General features: G+C 39.7%; 1 protein-coding gene across 1 annotated transcript in view; it reads right to left on the bottom strand.

Moving 5' to 3' along the window:
• The window catches only part of LOC143639733 (uncharacterized), a 33,073-nt gene continuing 10,882 nt past the window's right edge, over positions 1 to 22,191 (bottom strand). The window contains exons 2-4 of the mRNA XM_077107773.1: positions 9,395 to 9,817; positions 9,012 to 9,310; positions 1 to 59 (exon numbers count right to left, since the gene is read on the bottom strand). Of these exons, the coding sequence (XP_076963888.1) occupies positions 1 to 59; positions 9,012 to 9,310; positions 9,395 to 9,817 (781 nt within the window). The remainder of the gene's footprint in view (positions 60 to 9,011; positions 9,311 to 9,394; positions 9,818 to 22,191) is intronic.

The raw sequence follows: 22,191 nt of genomic DNA, 5'->3' as shown, positions 1-22,191 counted from the left end.
TCAGGAGCCCTCTGGCTGGAAGATCAGGGTTAGGAATTGCCAGTTCCACAGGGTTGTGCCTGTGGAGGGACAAGGATCACAGAGAGATGATTGAGGACAACAGCAGGAATCAGCCTGGTCAGGAGGTGAACAGCACCAGGGGCTGTGGCCTATGTGTGGGTGGGAAATAAGCTGTTCTGTCCTCTCCAGAGCAGAGAGATGGTTGCCTCCAATTAGATCCCGTACAGACACATTTCACTACAATGAGACCTGAGAGTGTAACATCCAGAGAGCAGCTACTGCCTGACTATTTACACCTCAGAAAGGAAAAGCCGCCCATCAAGATGTACCTGAACCAGGACTGACGACTGTCTGCTCAGCCTGCTCTGCCCTGGTGACCTCTACACCACAGGTGTAGCCCATCAGCTCCCAGCCCTGCCCAGCTACTGGTTGACCCCGAGTTCCTTTAGCTCACATCTTCTTCCAAAACTATTTTCTTTTTAGAGAAACACAGCTTAGTTTAAAAAGATTCTTAGAAATAAAAATTACTTTAAAATCTTATTTCACTCCAGTCAGAATGGCAGCTTTTAAGAACACAAAACATTATGTGTTGGCAAGGATTTGGGGAAAACGGGACACTCATACATTGCTGGAGGGAGAGAAGGTTGGTGCAACCAATATGGATAACTCTATGGAGATTCCTTGGAAACTGGGAATGGAACCACCATTTGACCCAGATACCCCATTCCTGGGTTTCTACACCAAGGAATTTAAAACATTATATTAGAGTGACTCAGCCATATAAATATTGTTAGCAGCAAAATTAATAATAACTAATTTGTGAAACCAGCCTAGATGCTCTTTAATTGATCAATGGATTAATAAACTGTGGTATATATGCACAATGGAATATTATTCAGCATAAAAAGAGAATAAAATTAGGGCATTTGCAGATAGATGGATGCAGATGGAGAATATTATGCTAAATGAAGTAAGCCAATTTCCCCCAAAAAACAAATTCCAGATGTTTTTTTCTTATATGAGGATGCTGATTTATAATGGAGCTGGGGGAGAGCATGGGAGGAATGGCAGAACTTTTGATAGGGTAAAGGGGATACATGAAATGGGAGGGCGGGTATGGGGGTAAGAAAGATGGTGAAATGAGATGGGCATCACTATTTTAAGGACATGTATAAAGACACAAATGGTGTGACACTACTTTATGTACAACCAGAGTCATGAAATATTGTGCTCTATGTGTACTAGGAACTGAAATACATTCTGCTGTCATATATAAAAAAGCAGAATGAAAAAATAATTTTAAAAAAGTCCTAGGAATGTAAACTTGGAGACTTTATTATTTTTTTAACGAGAGAGAGAGAGAGAGAGAGAGAGAGAGAGAGAGAGAGAGAGGGAGAGAGATTTTTAATATTTATTTTTCAGTTCTTGGCAGACACAACATCTTTGTTTGTATGTGGTGCTGAGGATTGAACCCCGGTCGCACACATGCCAGGCGAGCGTACTACCACTTGAGCCACATCCCCAGCCCAGCTTGGAAACTTTAAAGATATTTATTTTAGGGCTGGGGATGTGGCTTAAGTGGTAGCGCGCTCACCTGGCATGCGTGCGGCCCGGGTTCGATCCTCAGCACCACATACAAAGATGTTGTATCCGCTGAAAACTAAAAAGTAAATTTATATATATATATATATATATGATATTTATTTTAGGCTCTGTGTAAATGACATTCAGGTAAGCTCCAAAATTCTATTTTGAAAATGCCCTGTTCCTTCCAATAGTGAGAAACCGAAAGGCACAGTACCTCTGGTCCTGTAGCCTCTTGACAATCTCATGAACATATTTTCATTCCTTGGATATTATGAATAGGAAAATATTTTGACAACCTTGCCATGGTCTCAGAACTCCTTTAATGTTGTAATACCTGACATTCAGATGGTAAACATTTTCAACTGATTCCATTAATAATTTATTTCCTCTGTTTTCTACTAATATTATTGTTCAGTGTTCAATCTCCGGTATCAATTTCTCTTTCATTTTCACTTTTTTTCTGATTGTAGATTGTGGGTTTGAATATTTCCTCACTGTGATGATTTAGCCCTTCTGATTGGATTATAGGTTTCTTTGTCTGCTACATAGATACAAATGGGCAGAGTAGGTTTGGAAATGCTGGCATTCCAGGTTACAGTCACCTCCTGGATGGTTAACTCAGGGTCAATGAGGTTGGAGTTATTAGAAAAAGATCTTAGCCCCTTCCCAATTAGCCACAGCAAAAAGGGGTGGTCTAGTGACCGGGCCCAATTTACCTGGGCCATGGCACTGTGGATGGTTAGTGCTGTGCATAAAAGTAGAAAAAAGCCTTGCCCAGGAGAAATAGAACCGCGACCCTGGCTATTCTCCAATATTTTTGGACTGTTGAATTTGCCCTTTTACATCCCTCCATGTGATACTGTGACATGTCTCTCTTTGGGGTCCTCATGCCCTCTTGCAGTTTTGCTTCCTCTCTTCTTGTATTGTGCAGCAGGCCATCATGTCAGGTAGGCATCCAGGGTCAGACATGTCAGGCTTGGATCCAGATGAGCTTTGGATTTTTTCTGGGAAGACACAAGCAAATCCCCTAGCTAACTTCACCATGAGTGGTGAAGGCTCCTACCACTGATTGGTAAAGTGGTCTTTATATTGTACTAAGTGTTAATGAGAAGGCCCAATCAATGGGCCAATGTTTGAAGCTAGGTGTGCAGTCATCATCTTTAGGAACTGTTAAGAAATTCAGAGTAAAAATGATAGTCTTAAGAATACCATAGGGAGATGATGAGAAGGTGCTGTATCACCGCTTTTGTTCTCAAATGGCAGCCTTTAGCTCCTTGTGGGCTCTTTTAACTTGCCACAGAGGGCATAAGGAATGCCAGTGGTATGTTTAATATTTCACTCTGCACAGAAATCCTTAAAGGCCTTGCTGGTAAATGTGAGCCATTAGCTGTTTTTATTTGGGAAGACCCTCCCTTGGGTGTAACACAGTGCAAGAGGAGAGAACAGACTTGTGAGAAGCTGGTTTACTCTCTTGTTCCTCAACAAGAGTTTGTATTTAAATTTATGTCCAAGTGTATATCTTAGTGGTGGGAAACTTGCCTCATAGGTGACCTCTCTGGTTTGGATACTCAATACTGCCAAAGATCAATGTGTGTGTGTGTGCGCGCGCATTTGTGTGTGTTTCTTCTTTTTGAAGTTTAAAAACCTGGATGATATGAATTCCATTTATAGCAAGAATTACATATTATTAGAATATAAACAACTTTTGGAGAATTGTGAATTTTGTATAATAAAATTCTTATTTTTCAATGATTCATCAGAAACTTATACCAAACGTTTTCCAGTTAGAAATACTCTAGAAAACCTTAGTAAAATAATCTATTTTTTCTCAAACTAAATATTTTTAAGATCATCTTGTAATATGAGCTAAATATGACTGTAAGTCTTTGTGTCTAAGTGCTCACTTTCCATCACTCATTTCAGTAAATGTATGAGATGTGGCAGGTAGAACTTAAAGTGTCATTTGACATACAGTGTGGATGTGCAAGGAGCAGTGGCTATGTGGAATGTAATTGGATTGTGTTCTGAGCATGAGAAGGATGATAGAAGGCCCTCCATGTACCTAATGCGGCTCATCAGACTGTACCCTGGGCTGTCCATATTATATCTCACCTGCCCTCACCCTTGACCTCTGCTGGCACCTCTGAGTCCTCATTGATGTTCATTCCCTTACTAAAAAAGCATTAGTTTGACATGTGACATCAAAAATGAAGAGTTCAATATTTCTAATGAGTTCTCTGCTGAATTCGGTAATGATTTCTATAAATTGAAAGACAATTAATAATGGTTAAATGTATACAATGAGGGGAAGACAATATAAAACTTACTCTTTTTGATTAGATCCATTACTCAACAAAATTGTTTTTCCTGTTTTGGATGTACATAAATAATAAATTAACAATATTAGAAGATAAATTGAATATACTGAAATTGTTATGCTGAATGCCAATCCAGGTAGACAATTTCCAATCTTGTTTCAGCAAGAACAAGAAAAAAAATCTTCTCATTGATACTTCATTAACAGAAAATACACATATTTATATTAAGTGGACAATACACAATTAAAGTCTTATTTCAAATTACACATGTTTATAAGACAATTTTGTACAGACCTGAAAAGTGTATTTATATTCTAGATTGTTTTTAGTCTTTACACTCTTGGTGGGAAGTAATATTATCAGTTACTATGCATTGTTGAAAGGACTTGTAGCTAAGTCCCGGGGAAAGAGGCAGATTGGTTTTTTACATTACACAGAACAGACCCTCTGGCTCCATCTGCTCAGGGCCCCAACCTCTCTTTGTTCCTCAGGTTGTAGAAGATGGAGTTGAGCATTGGGGTGAGGTGGTATAGAAGATAGCCAGAACCTTGTCCTCTGCTTAAGACCAGAGGGATCTTGGTGTTTATAGTAATATGCAGGACCCTTCCTGCAGCACAGGGCAAGCACTGAAAAGCAGGACTCCTGGAAATTTATTGGCTGTAGGGTCAAGAGGGGTATTGCCTTCATGAAGTAGCTCCAGGGTGCTACAACAACTGGGGACTTCACTTGGGTCATGACTGCTGGGTAAGGAAGCTCTAAAGTCTCTAGGAACCTTGAAACTAGTGCTCCTGAGTTCTAATCACAGACCCTGCTGTTACAGTTAAAAGAAAAATTCTTGGCTACCATCTAAAATCTTTTGCCAGTGGAGGCTGCATTAGTGATGTGGGGCACATGAGGCTGGACACCCAAGGTAGATTCCAGGAGCAGACTCATTGACTGCAGGGCTCAGAAGGGTATCACATAAAATTTTCTGGACCTTGATGTTGAAATTTCATTACCTTTACAGCCAGTGGGAGGGGGTGGAGATTTACATTTTTTTTGTCGGAGGCTACATAAAAAATTTTTTTCGGTTGTTTACAGAAAATGAATTTTTAATCATTTTTGAGATTATTCAGAGGCCTTCCAAGCTTTACAAGAAGTAACATCATCACATCTTCATTCTAACACATATTGATTTCTTTCCAAAACCTTTTCCTGATATTTGTTTTAAAGAAAATTATGGTGAGGGTCGCTGGTAGAGCTTACTTAAGATTCTTAGGTGCAGAAGGGGGCATCAATACATTAGGACATCTGACTGGGACCCTCCTTACCTAGTTTTGATCACATGCTGTGTTTGAAGAAAATCATCACACGATGTTCCCAGGGCAACTGAGGTACCCTGAACACAGAGAGAAGTCCAGCCTGGGTTTTCTGGCATATTCGACCTAAGTATTAATCAGGGTTAGAAAAGCTAAGTTGGATGTCAGTGTTTAAAATTCCCTGCTGTTAAAGATGTTTAAGAAGAAAGGGACCAGGTGAAAACATGGGGGAAAACCTGTAGAGCTGCTTCCACCAACGTGGTCATCAGTGGGGTCCACACACATAGCAGCAGCAAACTCAACACCTGAGATAGGGGAGGGCTCAGTGCTAGAGTGCCTGTCTAGCAGGCACAAGGCAAGATTGGGTTTCTGACACCAGGGAAAGAGAAGAAATAGAAAGCCACTCAATTAAGTACAGGGCAAAGTATATTGTGAGAAGGTGCCTCTCCAAACAATACATACAAATTACAACTTTAATGTGCCTACATACAACACAACACATAAGACTTAGAACAAACACGAGTGACAGAGTGGTAGTCCCAGAGTCATTAACGGGCCAATAAGGCACCAAGGAAAAGGAAGAGGCCAGTTGCAGGTCACAAAAGGGCACATCTCTATGGTCCCAGCTGCTAGGAGGCTGAGGCAGAGTGACCACAAGTTTGAGGCCAGCATCACCCCATTTCAAAAAATAACAACAAAAGGGCTAGGGGGAAGCTCAGTGGTGGAGCACTCCTGGGTAAAATCTGAAGGAAAGAAGGGAGGAAAGGAGGAAAAAAGAGACATTTAGCCAATCTGTACAAAATGCTGGGAGTGTAAAGGCCTCAATTCACATACACAATGTGAAGCCAAACTTTAGAAAGACAAAAGAATAAATTGAGAACTCATGAAGTAATAATTAATTTTTGAGAAAAAGTAGTAGGCAGCAACGTTGTGGAAAAAAAAATCAAAGAAATCAATAGTTGCAGGATACAGTGAGGATAAAAGAACTGCACGAGGGAGGGCATGTAGAGAAAAGGGTGACTTTATCCTGTACATGTGTGTACACGGGGGTGTGAGTGTGCATGTGTGGGTGGTACAATTCCCCCCTTTCAAGTGTTTGCTTTTGTAGTTTCACTTGGTGCTCTAGAGAACACTCACATGAGCACCAGTCCACCTTCCATAGTCTCTGTGACTCTGCAAAGTTGCACAGCTGGTGTCTATTGCACAGGGAACAATAAAATTGTTTGTTAAAAAAAATCTGTAATTCTCAGTGATTACTTACATTTTATTTTATCATAAGATCTTAACAGAAATGAATAGTTTGATTCCTTAAATACTAAAGCAGTTCTCCCACCCTGTTTTCAACAGAAATTATCTAAAATAAAATTTTTTTTCAAGTGGACTTCAGTTTACTCCAACTGGAAATACAAAAATTTGAAGTATAAGGTGTGAATTAATGTCCTTGTGATGCTCAGAATCATTCTAGAATCTTAGAGCTTGAAGGGCATTAGTACACATAAGCACATTAAAAAGTAATTCTCGCCCCTGAATCAATTAGGACTTGGAAACTCTCAGAAAGAAGGCACATATTGATTTACATCAAAGTTTCAAGAAACATTCAGGAGCCAGGCATGATAGCACATCTGTAATCCCAGTGGCTATAGAATGAGAATCACAAGTTCAAACCCAGCCTCATCAACATACTGAGGCCCTTGGGAAGAATTTAAAAAGCACTTCAACAAAAACTTAATAAATAAATAAAAAGGGTAGGAATGGGATCAGGGCTTATGCATTTTAGATACGTCGATGGTGGTGGTGATGAGGATTATGATGATAATTACAATAGTAATGTTTATTTTCTCTTCTATGACCCTGGTAATTATATTTAAAACCTCTCACAATTTTTATTTTGTCACAACATATATGAAAGTCATAAAAGTGGGCAATATGAGAGAAAAATAGACTCAAGGGAAGGAGATGAAAACTCTAAAAAAGAATTAAAATGCTGCAAATACAGGTTAATATATTTTAACTACAAATCTTGTGTACTATTGTATAGCATACTTCTATGTACAAAATCATACTACACACTAGATTTTGCACACACATACACAGTAAATATAAGATTATGTCATCATATGGGGGAGTTGACTAAGATGCAAAAAATATATAGAGAAAAATTAAATCTAACAAGAAGAGATATTTAACTGGGAGAAACATGTTGCTTTCACATCTTCATGCTGACACAATTCCTACATCCACTCCAGGGTGAATTCTCCTTGCCTCTGAATAGAAAGAAATGAAGGCACACACCCTTTTTACACACCTACACTGGTTTTCTCAGAAAAAGAGGATTCTTGCTGAAGGGGTTGCATGACTGTAATTCCACTGGAAAAGCAGGCTGAGGCAGGGGATCACAAGTTCAAAGTCAACCTCAGCAACATAGTGAGGACTTAAGCAATTCAGTGAGACCATGTCTAAATATTTGAAAAAAAAAATTAAAAAGAACTAGGATGTGGCTCAGTGGTTAAGTGTCTCTGGGTTGAATCCATGGTACCAAAAAAAAAAAAAAGTAAAAAAAATTAAATTAAAAAATTCTCAAGTCTATATAAGTCTAAATGGATCTGAAACAATTGAGGGTCTCACCACATTTTTATATACAAGGCTTATCTCCAGAGTGAGTTCTTCCATGATGTTCAAAAAGAACATGGAAAAATGAAAGTGTTACCACATTCTTTAAAGAACAGAAGGGTTTTCCCTGATGTGAAACCCTTTATGTCTTTGAAGGAAACCAGGAAAGCTGAATACTGCCCCACATGGCTTTTCCATAGGATTTTCTACAGTATGAGTCCTTTCATACAACTGAACAAAACGGAAACACTTACTTGAATATGATTTATTCATTTTGGCATGAATCTTTCAAGAAGAGCCTTCCCAGACCTTATAAAAAACTGGGAAAATTAGAAGACTTTTCGCATTAATCACATTCTCAGGGCTTCCCTCTGTATTGTCATATATGAGAAGGAAAGCAGGGCTGGGATGGGAAGCTGACAGAATGTCCCAATCTTCCTCATTCTGAGGGATTGTTTTCCAGTGTGAGTGAAATGACTTTGAAGGCAACAGGAAAAAATGGAATGATTTTCCAAATTCTTCACATTGAAAGCTTTATTCAGTTGGATCTAATAGTGTTTGCCTTTAATCTCGGAGACTCGGGGTCTGAGGCAGAAGGATCACAAATGTGAAGCCAAACTCAGCACCTAAGCAAGGCCCTAAGGAACTCTGCAAGTCCCTGTCTCAAAATAAAAAGGAAAAAGGTTGTGGCTCAGTGATAGATGACTCCCAAACTAAATACCCAGTACTATTTATAGGTAGGTAGGTAAGTAGGGAGAGAGAGAGAGAGAGAGAGAGAGAGAGAGAGAGAGAGAGAGAGAGATTTGGACATGTGAGCACTTTCTTCTCTTTGAATGTGACAAGAAATATTGATTTACCACATTTCACATTCAAAGAATTTTTCTACAGAAAACTTACTACACATTAAAGAGGGAAACATTATTAACATAAGACTTTTCCAATTGTTTTCATGAGTATGATTTCTTTGTATGGGATCCTTCATGTAAGTGAAGCTGAGCAGATGTAACAAAGGCTTTTCCACATTGTTTACAACCATAGAGCTTCTCTCCAATATGTGTTCTCCCATGTCTTTGAAGGTCACTGGAACTAGTAAAGGCTTTGCCACACTGCTCACACTCATAGGGATTTTCTTCAGTATAAGTTTTTTCAAGTTTGGGATGGTAACTGGAACTAGCAAAGAAATTGAGACACTGCTTACATTCATAGGGCTTCTCCCCAGTATGTGTTCTTCTATGTATGTGAAGACTACTTGATGTAGCAAAGGCTTTGTCACACTGCTTACATGCATAAGGCTTCTCTCCAGTATGAATTATTTTATGTAACTGAAGGTCAGAGGAACGAGCGAAGGCTTTGCCACACTGCTTACATGCATAAGGCTTCTCCCCAGTATAAACTGTTTTATGTGAGTAAAGGTTAGAGAATCGAGCGAAGGTTTTTCCACACTGCTTACATTCATAGGGTTTCTCCCCAGTATGTATTCTTCTATGTATTTGAAGGCTACTAGACCTAGTAAATGCTTTGCCACACTGCTTAAATGCATAAGGCCTCTCTCCAGTATGAATTATTATATGTGAGTGAAGCTCAGAGGAACGAGCAAAGGCATTCCCACACTGCTTACATGCATAAGGCTTCACCCCAGTATGAATTGTTTTATGTGAGTGAAGGCCAGAGGAATGAGTGAAGGCTTTTCCACACTGCTTACACACATAGGGCTTCTCCCCAGTATGAGTTTTTTCATGTGAGTGAAGGTGAGTGGATGTAGTAAAGGCTTTGCCACACTGCTTACATTCATAAGGCTTCTCTCCAGTGTGAGTTTTTTCATGTGCGTGAAGGCTCCCGGATATAGCAAAAGCTTTGCCACACTGCTTACATTCATAGGGCTTCTCTCCTGTATGCACTCTTCCATGAATCTGAAGGTAACTGGATGTAGAAAATGCTTTGCCACACTGCTTACATTCGTAGGGCTTCTCTCTAGTATGTGTTCTCTGATGTATTCTAAGTAAACTGGGGTAAGCAAAGTCTTTCTCACATACCTTACATTTGAAACGTGCATTCCTCGTGTGTGTGATCCTGTGCCTTTGAAGACTTGAGTGTGAAACAAAGGTTTTATGATCTTGTTTACATTCATAGAGTTTTTCTCCATAATGAATTCTTTCATGACTTCTAAATAAAGAGGAGAAATAAAAGGCTTCCCCACATACCTCACATTGAAAAGGTTTACCTCCACTTTGTGTTCTCATGTGTCTTTGAACACCTGTGGGAGAAGATGAGGCTTCAGCACATTGTTGATGTTCATAGGGTTGCCACCCAGTATGAGTATCTTCATGCCTTTGAATGTCACTGGAACAACTGACGACTTTCCCACGTACTGTACTTTCATAGGGTCCCTCTCCAGGTTGTATTAACATTTGTGTGTGAACACTTTTGAGCGAAACGAGGGATTGCCTGTAGTGTTTAAATTCACATGGCTTCTCTTCACATTCCTCATGCTTGTAGCATTTGTGTCCAGTGTGAGATGTGATCTTCCTATGAAGGAATGAAAGGCATATGAACTCTTTGGCACACATATAAGAACCACATGAATTTACTGTATTAAAATTTTTCTTTGTCCAGTTAAGAACTGGAATTTCATTGAAAATTTTTCCAAACTATCTTCTTGGCCGTTGAAGTTTACCACATGTCTTCTTTGAAGAATGACCAGCACATTATCAATGCTTGATTCATTCATGACTTTATGCTTATTTATAGGTTCTAAGCTTACATTACTACCAACATCAGGTAAAGGCTAGGTTTCCTGATGTGTTCAAATTGCCTGAAAATCAAGAGATTGAAAGGAAACAATCTTTGCAATGCAGCCTCTCTATGGTGATTATCCAAATAGTGATATTCACATGCAATTTCATATACTTTTGGCATATCAAGTACTTGGAAAAGACTGAATATCTTTTACACTTAAGTATATATTTCTGGTAAAAAAAATCTTATAAGAATAAATACATTTCAAATTGTGCATACTTCTTGAGTTGGTCTGTTTTAAAAATTATACAACATTCTCAGATTCTCTCAAGAACTCCTCTTGTGGGTACAATTACCTTAGAATGATCTCAGAATTTTTGATCTCATCTTCAATGTTCTTTTCATCCAATTTGTTTTATAAAATGAGAAACCAGAACAATATTTGTGAAGTTTTAGGAGACAGAAATGCTTTGCCAAATTGTAGGTGTCTTTTATGCTGCAATAATTCAACAATGTATTCCCTTTTCATGTTGCATATAAATGACCAAAATAAACATGAGTTCTCTATTTGATTAATTAAAAAAACACCATTATTACCTATAAAAGCTAGGTTTCTGAGGACTTCCATCATCATATCTCTGTAAAGGTTCTTCTGGGAAGGATCCAGCAATGCCCACTCCTCCTGGGTGAAGTTCACAGCCACATCCTCAAAGCTCACTGAGGTCTAAAATATCCCACAAATGTTTACTGGAGTTCAGGAGAGATTTACAGCAGAAGAAATATGTACTCAACATGCTTGATGTCCACAGGATTCTCTGAATTATTGGTTTGGAAATTCCATGATTTGGTCCATCAAAGTCCTTCCTGCACTCAATTCCTCACACACATTTTAACACTAGAATAAGACTACTCAGAAGGAAAGCAACTAAGTGTTTACTTCCTTCCACTGGTGAGTTGATAGGAAGTAAGACAGTATTCTGAGTCACTTTGTTGGTTACACCTCTATTACATGTCCTAACCGCCTTCTCTGCAGTGGAGAGCTAATATTATCATCCCCAATAGTACTTAACCTTAGGAAAGAAAGCTGAGTATAAAATTGTTACAATCACAGAACTCAGCAATTGAGAGGGATTCTGTCAACCACAGTGGGTCACTGTGCCTACACAGTTAATATAGACAACAGGGCATTATTCACTGATCTCTTGATTCTTTCTGAAAGTCTATTGTTCCTTTTTTAAGGAAATGCCTAGAACAGTTTCCACCCATGACTTCTGAGCATTGATCACAAAGAAGATTCCCCTACAGACAGCATATAGACAAAATGACACTTGGGTTGCCACAATTTGTGAACTGGGGATTGTGTTCATTTTGTGGGATTACATGAAGAGAACAACTAGATATTTGCAGGTGCATTTCTCCATAACAAAATTAATAAAATAGAAAACATGCACAATGATTAAAAAACACAAAAATTTGATGATTTCTCAAGGTTACACTCAAAGCAGAATGAGGTAACTGGAAAGATGGAACATGTCTTACATATAACTCAATGACCCAAAGATGTCACCTTGTCCAAACAACAACCTTGCAAAATTTTATAAGTCTCAAAACAATTTTCTTAATGAACAGCAGATATGAATTTCTAAATCTCATAGCAACATGACTGGGCAATGATTGTCAATAACCTACTGAAAAGCAGTCACTTTACTACCATAAGGTCATGTTCCACATAGCCATGTTCCACTCAAGGACACTTTGGTCAAGAGTAGGCCACATGTGCACTTGTGTCCGTTGTGAAAGAATTTTCTCCTGCCTGTAATGATGGTGGTGCAAACAAACCTAAGACAGAAGCATTTCCAGGGTGTGGTAAAGAAGCAGTGTTGCAACCCAGAATCTTCGTCTATCTAACAGAGTTTGGGTGTGAAACAGGCCACTCCATGTATAACCATAAGAATACTATGATGTCTGCTCCATGATGGAACAGCCAAAAATATCGCCTACCAGAAGGTGCTCCTGCCACTGACATACAACCATTCTCAAGGACTTAAAACGTGATCTCCTGAGCAGCACAGTATCAGCAGAGGTGAGCAAGAGACCATGAGAAAGGCTTCAGTGGGCTGGCCTTCACAGCATGGAAAGATGAGTGAGAGCAGGTGTCTTGGATACAGATCACAATGATGGTCCAGGCAAACTGGAATCTGGGTGGCCAAAGGCACTATATCCTCAATTCTGTAGACAAAAATCCATTCACTCTACATTCAAATGTGAAACACTAAAACACTTTTAATAAGCTTACAAGAAATTTTATTTTATTTATTTATTTGTGGTTAGAAACATTTAGAAAAAAAATAAGCAGGGATTCAACATAGGGCACTTAATGACTGAGCCACATCCCCAGCACATATGCCATTTTGACACAGTACTCAAAAACTTCCTCAGGGCCTTGTGAGAGGCTGAGGGTAGCATTTAAATTTATAATTCTTCTGCCTTATCATCCAAGGCTGCTAGGAATACAATCATGCACCATTGCACCTGTGGAAATTTAGTTTTGTAGAAGAACATGTTATACAATTCCCTAATGATTAGAAGAAAGAAAAAAAATCAACACTCAGAGCAAAATGACACAATAGGGAGCCTGGAATCATCTCAGTACAGCCATGAAATAGAGCAGAAGTGGAAACCCAAGCCAAACCATCAGAACAACAATGTCATCATGCCCCAAAGCCCTGAAAGTTTCCCAACAGCTCCGTGAAGCAGTCATAGGGAAGAGTGCAGTGCAGCAGCCATGGTTTGACCTTCATGATCCCTTCAGCCTGACCCTCTGTGACTCCAGACTACACACAGCACATCTTCTTCAGTTTTGGGCAATTCATACTAAAATCACCATGGATATATATATATTTTTAAATATATTGTTTTTTAATTGTAATTGAAGTCAATACCTTTATTTATTCATTTATTTATTTTTTAATGTGGTACTGAGGATTGAACCCATGGCCTCACATGTACTAGGTGAGTGTTCTACCACTGAGCCACAACCCCAGCTCAACCATGGAAATATATTAACGCCTAAAACCAACTCTCACTCTTCTACATCAGAAATAATTACTATAAAAATCAGCAGAAATTCCTTAAAAGGATTTAAGTAAACAAACAGCCTGCATCTAGCAAGAAAGCAAACTATTGTCTACCCGCTCAACCATCACCTAAAATTTGACCAAGAAAGCTTCAGAGAGTTTCTTTTAAAAATCAAGTTTTAAAGACACCCAGGTCTAGGAAGCTGAGGCAGGAGGTTCTCAAGTTCAATGCCAGCCTTAGCAACTTAGTTAGGCCCTAAGCAGGTTGGCAAAATCCTAAATGAAAGGTAACAAAAATAAAAGTTAAGGGGGAAGGTGCTGCGGATTTGGTTCAGTTGTTAAGCACCCAAGGATTTACTCCACAGTATGCTCCCCCAAATAAAACCACCGAGATATACTGATGAAAGAAGGAAGTTCACACAGACCAGGAGGAAATATTAAAAGAGGACCATGACCCACATGCTCAGCACTGGTTGCTCTCCAGGTGGGGATCTGCAGAGCAAAGGCACAGCAGAGTTTTCAATAGCACCACTGTGTGTTAAAGGACAGGCCCCAGCACAACTACTCACAGAAACCAGACAAGTGAGGTTTTGCTGTTTCTACTCTTATTCTCTTGTATCTGGTGTACGGAGAAATGAGACCTGGGGACACTGAGATCTGGCAGCAACAGTTTATTAGTGGCACTACAACCCAGAAAAATAATTTCCAAAGCGTGAGCCCAGAGAACAACAGGGCTTTTACTTTTATACATAAACAAGCTTTGAGGACATCAAGAAAGAAAATTGGGGCAATATATTGGAGAGTGAATTTTTTATTTCTGATATGGGAACAAGCTTGCCAATGGCCTACAGACTCATACACATTTGGGACTTTTACTATGCTCAACCTGAAGAGGGATTGTTCTTTCTCTGCTACTTTGTTTGCTGCTTCTGCTACTGCATTACAGGTACCTGCAGCTGTTGCCAGCCCTCATGGTGAAATTTCAGAGACCACAGCTGGTGGGTGTCAGTCTGCAAAACCACAGCCTATCAGCTCTGAAACTGCTACAGTTTTCATTCTGTTGGATGATCTAGCATTCAGAAAAATTTTTCAAAGGAGTTGAATACAAAATAATTTGCTAAACATAGCTCAGACACCTATTCTCCAGGCAAAGGCATGTAAGCCTTCAACAAACAGAAATCACAGAATAGGAGAAAAGGAAGAAACATATTTTCTTTTTTTCTTTTTTTAGTTGTTGATGGAACTTTTTTCAGTTGTATATGGTGTTGAGAAACAAACCCAGTGCCTAATGCAGGCTAGGCAAGCACTCTACCACTGAGCCACAACCCCAGCCCCAAGAAACATATTTCATTCACTTAAAAAAATGCACAAAAAATACTGAGGAACAGCAAAACATAACTCATAAATGAAAAATAACAGATGTGAGATTGACCATGCCTGAGTAAGATAAGACTCCAGAATCCCTGGGATAAATTATTTTTTATTCATTTATTCATTTGTTTGTTTATATTTTGTACCAAGGATTGAACCAAAGGGTGCATAACAAATAAGCCACATTCACTGCCCTATTTTATTTTTAAATATTTATATTTTGAGAGAGAATTTCTCTAAGTCATTCAGTGCCTAACTTGATGAGCCTTCCTTTGAATTTGTGATCCTCCTGCCTAAGAGTCCTGAACTGCCAGGATTAAAGGGATGTGAGGGCCCTAGGCTAAACTTTCAAGTAACTGTCTTGAATTGTTAGTATGCATGCACCTGAAAAAAAGTCAAAATACATCAGGCGGAGACATACAAAACTCCCCAGGACAATGAAGAATAAACTGCTACATTGGGAGACCTCACCACAACACTGCTGGTTCTGTGATCATGTAGCAGAGCAACAGACAGGAGGGCTTCCCTGGCCATTAGTCAAAGTGAAACACACAGCCTTCTCAGGATCACAGTACCACCACCCAGAACAGGCCGCATTCTGAGCCATAAGCCTCAACTCAACAAGTATTCAATGCCAGTGAAATCCCAAGTAGGCTCAAAGAACATGGGAGTTAAAGCAGAAATCAGATCAGAAGCAGCTGGAAAACCTCTAAGCAATGGGAGATGCAACACAGGGCTCTAAACAGACACAGGAGGAAGAGGTGACTTAAGGGCAAATGTGACCATGTTGAGAAAAATGAAATATAAAAGTCCAACATGAAAAAAACAGCACAGATGGTGCACTGGGGGTCTCTACAGCATTCAGAGCACATTCCAGAAAAGAAGATATAAAAGCAATCATTGGCCCTTGTACTTAAGCAAAGGAGAGAAAAAAGAGCAAGGTAATATAAATTAAGCACAGGCGGATAAGAGGGGGTGTTGGTGAAACCACAATCAAGAAATCAGCAGGGGCTGGTGCTGGGACTAAGCTGTAGCTCACTCTCCTTGCATGTGTGAGGTAGTGGGTTTGATTCTCAGCACCACATATAAATAAATAAAGATATATGAACAATTTTAAAAATTAAGAAAAAAACAATTATTAAAGAAAAGAAATCAGCAGTCAGCAAAACCAAGTTCTGCATGAACATCACCATCTCTGACAAACTAATATGTGACTAAGGAAACAGAGGACAGCGGTGAGGTTATGGCTCAGTGTAGAGAGCTTGCCTAGCACCAGTGAGACACTGGGTTGAATCCATACCAGCACACCAAAGTAAATAAATAGAAGAAAGGTATGAGAAATACAATAACATTAAACAAATAAGAAACCCAAAGACACAGAAACTACCCATTAGAGTTAAAATAGCCACCATTACCATCCATGGGATCTTCAACAATATCATAAACATGCACTTGACACAAATCTGATAACTTAGAGGAAGTGGCCCCATAATTTAGAGAGACTATCCCCTACAACATACACAGAAGGACAAATAGACAAAACACATGAGCCTGTGCCTACTGAAGAAACTGACTCAACAACTAATTACCATCAAAAAAGTGAAATGTAGGACTTTTAGACATCCTACAGGCTGCCACCAGACACTCCAGAACTGCCACCAATTTTCTACATTTGTTTTGAGAATGAAGAAGCACAGGAAACACCTTCTAATTCCTTTGGAGGCATATGTTACATTATTATCAAAATCAACTTGATAAAATGAGGAAGCTATGAATTATTCTCATGATCATAAATGCAAAATACCTCCACAAACATTACTTGTCTGAATCTAAGAAGAATTGCATACCAAGTACAAGATGTTGAAAACACTGGAGACTATAAGCTAAAGAGAAGAGGTGTATGATACTATGGCTGATGGTTCACTGGAATGTTCACTTTGGTGAAATTAAGAGACACTAATGATTAATAGGCTTCTGGGTGTGTCCATGAGGCTGTGTCTAGGAGTGATTGGCATGTGGGATAGCAAACGAGAAAACCTCCCTAAGTGTGGGTAATGTCATCCAAATAGGATGGTGGCTTCATGGAATAAAAGTTGCAAGAACATGGTAGCAGCTGCACATGCAAGCTAGATTCTACACAGATGGGTTTTCCACTGCTGCTGTGATTGCCTGAGGATATCAACTTTTCCTTCTTTACTCTTCCAAAGCTGATTCTGCCAGTGATTCTCCAGGGAGTTTCCAGAAGCATTAGATCTCAGACTAGGGTAGCACCCTTGATCCCTCTTGTTCAGAGGCTTCAGGATCTTGGGCAGCACAGCTACTACTTCTCCAGCTCCCCAGTCATTAGACTGCCACAGAGGACTCCCCAGCTTCTGGTCACCTAGGACAATCTAACAAATCCCCTTTTTGTATTCATTCTTCCTGTTGATTCTGTTCCAACGGAGAACCCTAACTAATGTACTTTATAAAACTACAATTGCTCTGAAAAATAAATTCAATAAAAAATGGATCAACTACCACGCCATGGAAGATTCATAAATATATATAGAAGAAACAATATTACATAATGAATACCTTTTCCATAATAATGCAAGAGTAAAGGAAAGAGGAAGGGTTATATATACAAATTTCAAAACTTTGAAGAAAAGCAAGGAAACTGATTTTCAATACTGTTTCCATTTTGAGAGAAATGGGTGAGTTATCTTTAAAAGTCATTATAACTCCTGGTTTGGTGGAGTCCAATTAAAATTTTTGCAACTAGAAAAGTCACAGGAAGATGATAAGACTGAAGCCAGCCTCGGCAATGGAGCAAAACCATCAGTAACATAGTCAAACTTGGTCTTAATCAAAAATTACAATCAGGAAAAGATGCTGTCAATGAATGACAGAGCACATTCCCAGCATGTTTGAGGCACTTGTTTTGAAATTTAGATCCACAATAAATCAACACAATTAAAGTATTCTGTCCATCTGCAACTATAACATAATTAAAAATAAATTTTAAAATAAAAATAAAAAATGCTGGAGATGTGCTCAGTGGTCAAGTGCCTCTGGGTTTAATCCCTAGGGAAACACACACCCACCATCAAAAAATGCTTTCAGCAACTTGAAAGTATTTTTTGAATGACAACAAGTAGGAGCAAGTGTCTGGCTTAAATCCCACCACTTAATACATAAGTAAATAAATCAATAATTGTTCACTTTCTTGCCCTGGGGTATAGCTCAACAGTTGAGCATTTGCCAAGCATACATAAGGCCCTGGGTTCAATCTGAAGCAGGGCACAAACACACACACACACACACTCACGCACACACACACTCTCACACACACACACACACAAATATAACTCTACTAAACTTCATCTCATGAATGACAAAAATGATTATAATAGGAAAGATACAAAATGAGAGGCATAAAATACAATGAAATTAATAGAAAGACGATATAATTTCTTACCAACGAGATTAAGGAGACTGAAATTTCCCATCATCTACACTCTCTGAAAAGCCCTGAGCATTTTATAAAATTCTGTGAATTACAGGGCCAGGTGTGCTGTGCTTCTTGGTGAACTTAAAATAAAACCTACTTCTAATAATGTAAATAGAAGACCATATTTAAGATCAGTCAAAATCTTGTAGTGATCACAGTGAGTGTAGACAGAGAGAAGTCATGTAACTCCCAAATTTTATAAGCTAACAGTCCAGCTCCCAAAGGGGTGGCCCAAGGATAAGGCGCTTTTTTTTTCTTTTTGATACCTTGGATTGAACCAAGAGGCAGTTGACCACTGAACCACATCCCCAGTATTTGAAGTTTCACCAAGTTGCAAAGGGTCTCGCTAAGTTGTTAAACATGTCCTCAAACTTTAAATTCTCTTGCCTCAGCCTCTGGAGAAGCAAGGAGTACCGCTGTGCACCACTGCACCTTGCCATAAATTACAATGTTTACCAAATGGAAATGTAAGTAGGCTTTTTAAATCCACTTCTTTCTTCCCTCTTTTATAATATTTCATCATATTTGGTTCTGAATAAATCAACTTGGGCCTCAGATAAGTGAGCAGATCAGTTCACAGTGATAACCACAGATGGCTGGTGCTGAGGGAGCAAACATACCAGGCTCAAGAGGCAGGGAAGGTCCCCCTGCCAGCTGGGACATCCTCACACCTGGGCATGCTCACTGAAACACTCCATGTCCACTCTCCCATGAGACCTAGACCATGACTCCAGCCTACGAGCTTTTCAGATTTTCACAGCACTGCACTGGGGTGGCTGGTCCTTATGCTTGGGGAGAGTTTTTGCTCTTTCACAGTGTGAGAGAATGCAAGGGTCAGGAATCACTGGTGACCTGGCCCCTCAGCACCAGCATCCACAGGCTGACTGTCCAACTGTATCCAAGGAATGGGAACAGGGCTTGGGGAAAACAAGGTCCCAAGAAGTTAGCTGTCTAGATGAGGCATGTTCCAGGACATTCCTTAGACCCAAGACCTCAGCTGAGCCCCCAAGAGGCTGTACCTCACAACTTAGGCTGTCCTCTAAGAGGAGCTGACCCAGGGCATAAAATTCCTTGTACCATGCAGGGCGCAGGAGAGCTGTGGGCACATGGTGGCAGCCCAGGAAAGGATAGTGGCTGGGGACATAAGACTCTGTGAGGTATGCAAAGAAAACCCACCAGAGAAATCTGATATGCTGTCTATACCTAAGAACAATAAAAAGAGAAGCAGAGGATTTTCCCAGGTGTGAACTGAAGTTCTCTATGAACTTGCTCTATATCAATGAACCTTCAGACCACTTGACTTTGGGGAACTAGAACACCATGAGGGTAGTAAGACAGGGTTCCTGATGAATGGCAAAAATTCTCATTGGATATCTTAAGCCCTTTAATACTCAATTACTGTAATTTCTATATTACTCCAAAATTCTTCAGCCAAAATGTTGTGTGGAACAGAGACAGTAGAGAGAGCAATCATGTTGCTCCAAAATTTCATAAGTTAAAAGGCCAGCCCTCAAAGGGGTGGCCCTAGGAGGAGTCACTTAGGAGGAAACAGGAATCAGGTGACAGGATGGGAGTGCTCTTGAGGGGATCAGCCCCCTTATTTAGGCACATGTATCTCTCCTTTCCAGAAAACAAATGTCATTTACTATTTCACTCATATTCAGGGATTAAATGATCATAGTTGGGTATTTCAGATATTGCCAAAATTGTTCTTAAAACTTACAATGAAGACAGGAGTGATGGTGCACACTGTAACCCCAGCAGTTCAGGAGTCTGAGGCCCTCTGCTATGTAGCAAGACTCTGTCTCAAAACAAAGAATCTAAAGGGGCTGGTGGTTAAGCAGCTCTCTGCTCCATTCCTGATACCAAAAATACCATACAGTTAACATGAACCTGTCAAGTCCAGACAACAACAGTGAAAAACTGTCATCCTTTGTCAAATTCATCACCTTGGGAAGGACAGATACTAGTTTTCATGAAATCACATTCATAAATTTATCCACCACTATTTTGATAGAATTGGACTCAAATTATGCAACAATAATGCTAGACAGAGTTTCCTCTGTATCTTACATGGCATTTTGGAATCTAGGGTTGGGTTTCAATTTGAAATCACTGAAAAGACAAGATTGAATCTTACAGACTTTCTATACATACTCAGAAGTAGCAAAAGAAAAATTAGGTAATTAGGAGTTTTCTGTTTTTCTTTTTCTTTCTTTCTTCTTTTTTTTTCTTTTTTGGTTTGGTACCCCTGAAATTAAACCAAGAGATATTATACTACTGAGCCACATCCCCAGTCATTTTTATATTTTATTTTCAGATGCAGTTTCACCAGGTTGCATAAGGCCCAGCTAAGTTGCTAAGGTGTCCTCAAATTTGCAACACTCCTGTGTCAGCCCCTGGAGCAGGAAGGATCACAGGTGTGCCCCAGTGTACCTGGCTGTAAGTTGGGAATTTTACCAATGAAAATATAACTAGACTTTAAAATCCAATTCTTTCTTGCCTCTTTAATAATAGTCCATCCGATTTTTCTCTGAATCAATAAACCTGGCCCTCAGATAAGTGAGAAGATTATTTCAATGTGATACACAGAAAGCTTTGGTGCTGAGGGAGCACACATGTGCCAGGCTCAAGGGGCAGGGAAGGTCCCTGACAGCTGGGACATGCTCCCTCCTGGTCTTGCTCACTGAAAGCCTCCAGGATAACCCTCCCAGGGACCTGGACCATGACTCCAGTCTATGAGGCTTTTCAGGTTTGCACAGCTCTGCACTGGGGTGGGTGGTCCTTATGCTCTGGGAGAGGTTTTGCTCCTTCACACTGTGAGAGACTGAAAGGGCAGGAGTCACTGCTGACCTGGCCCCTCAGCACCAGCATCCACAGGCTGACTGTCCAACTTTCTCCAAGGAATGGGAACAGAGTTTTGGAAAATCAAGGTCCCAAGAAGTTAGTTGTCTAGATGAGGCCTGTTCCAGGATATTACTTAGCCCCAAGAACTCAGCTAATCTCCCAAGAGGCTGTACCTCACAACTTAGGCTGTCCTCTAAGAGGAGCTGACCTAGGGCATAAAATTCCTTGTACCATGCAGGGGACAGGACAGCTGTGGGCATATGGTGGCAGCCCCAGGAATGGATAGTGGCTGAGAACATAGGACTCTCTGAGGTGTCCAAAGAAAACCTGGCGGAGAAAATAAGATTTGATGTCTACACCTAAGAAAGATAAAAAAGAACCCAGAATTTTTGCAGGTGTTAACTAAAGTTCTCTATGAACTTGCTCTGTATGAATCAACCTTCAGACCACCTGATTTGGGGGAACTAAACCACCATGAGGGTATAAGACAGAGTTCTGTATGGTTGCCAAGAATTATCTTGGGCTCTCTCAAGATCTTTCAAAGCTAATTACCTTAATTTCTGTATTAGTCCAAAATTCTCCAAACAAATGGCTTCAGAATATATTACCAACCTTACCCGACATATAATCACCATCTTCCAAAGCTAACAATGTAATAACAGACCTACAGAAGAAATTTCCCTTTTTTTACTGTAGCCACCCATCTGATGATCCTACCAATGCACTTGGTTAATGTATTCATGCATAACTTCCTTTTACAAATGTTCTTGTCAGTCCTGCACAGTGGGGTGCAGCTGTAATCCCAGCAGTTTGAGAGACTGGGTCAGGAGGACTGCTAAATTCAAAACTAGCTCAGC

This window comes from Callospermophilus lateralis, chromosome Y (genome assembly GCF_048772815.1).
Source record: "Callospermophilus lateralis isolate mCalLat2 chromosome Y, mCalLat2.hap1, whole genome shotgun sequence".
Taxonomy (NCBI): domain Eukaryota; kingdom Metazoa; phylum Chordata; class Mammalia; order Rodentia; family Sciuridae; genus Callospermophilus; species Callospermophilus lateralis.
Note: the sequence above shows the minus strand (reverse complement) of the source record. Positions and strands in the feature narration are given on the sequence as shown.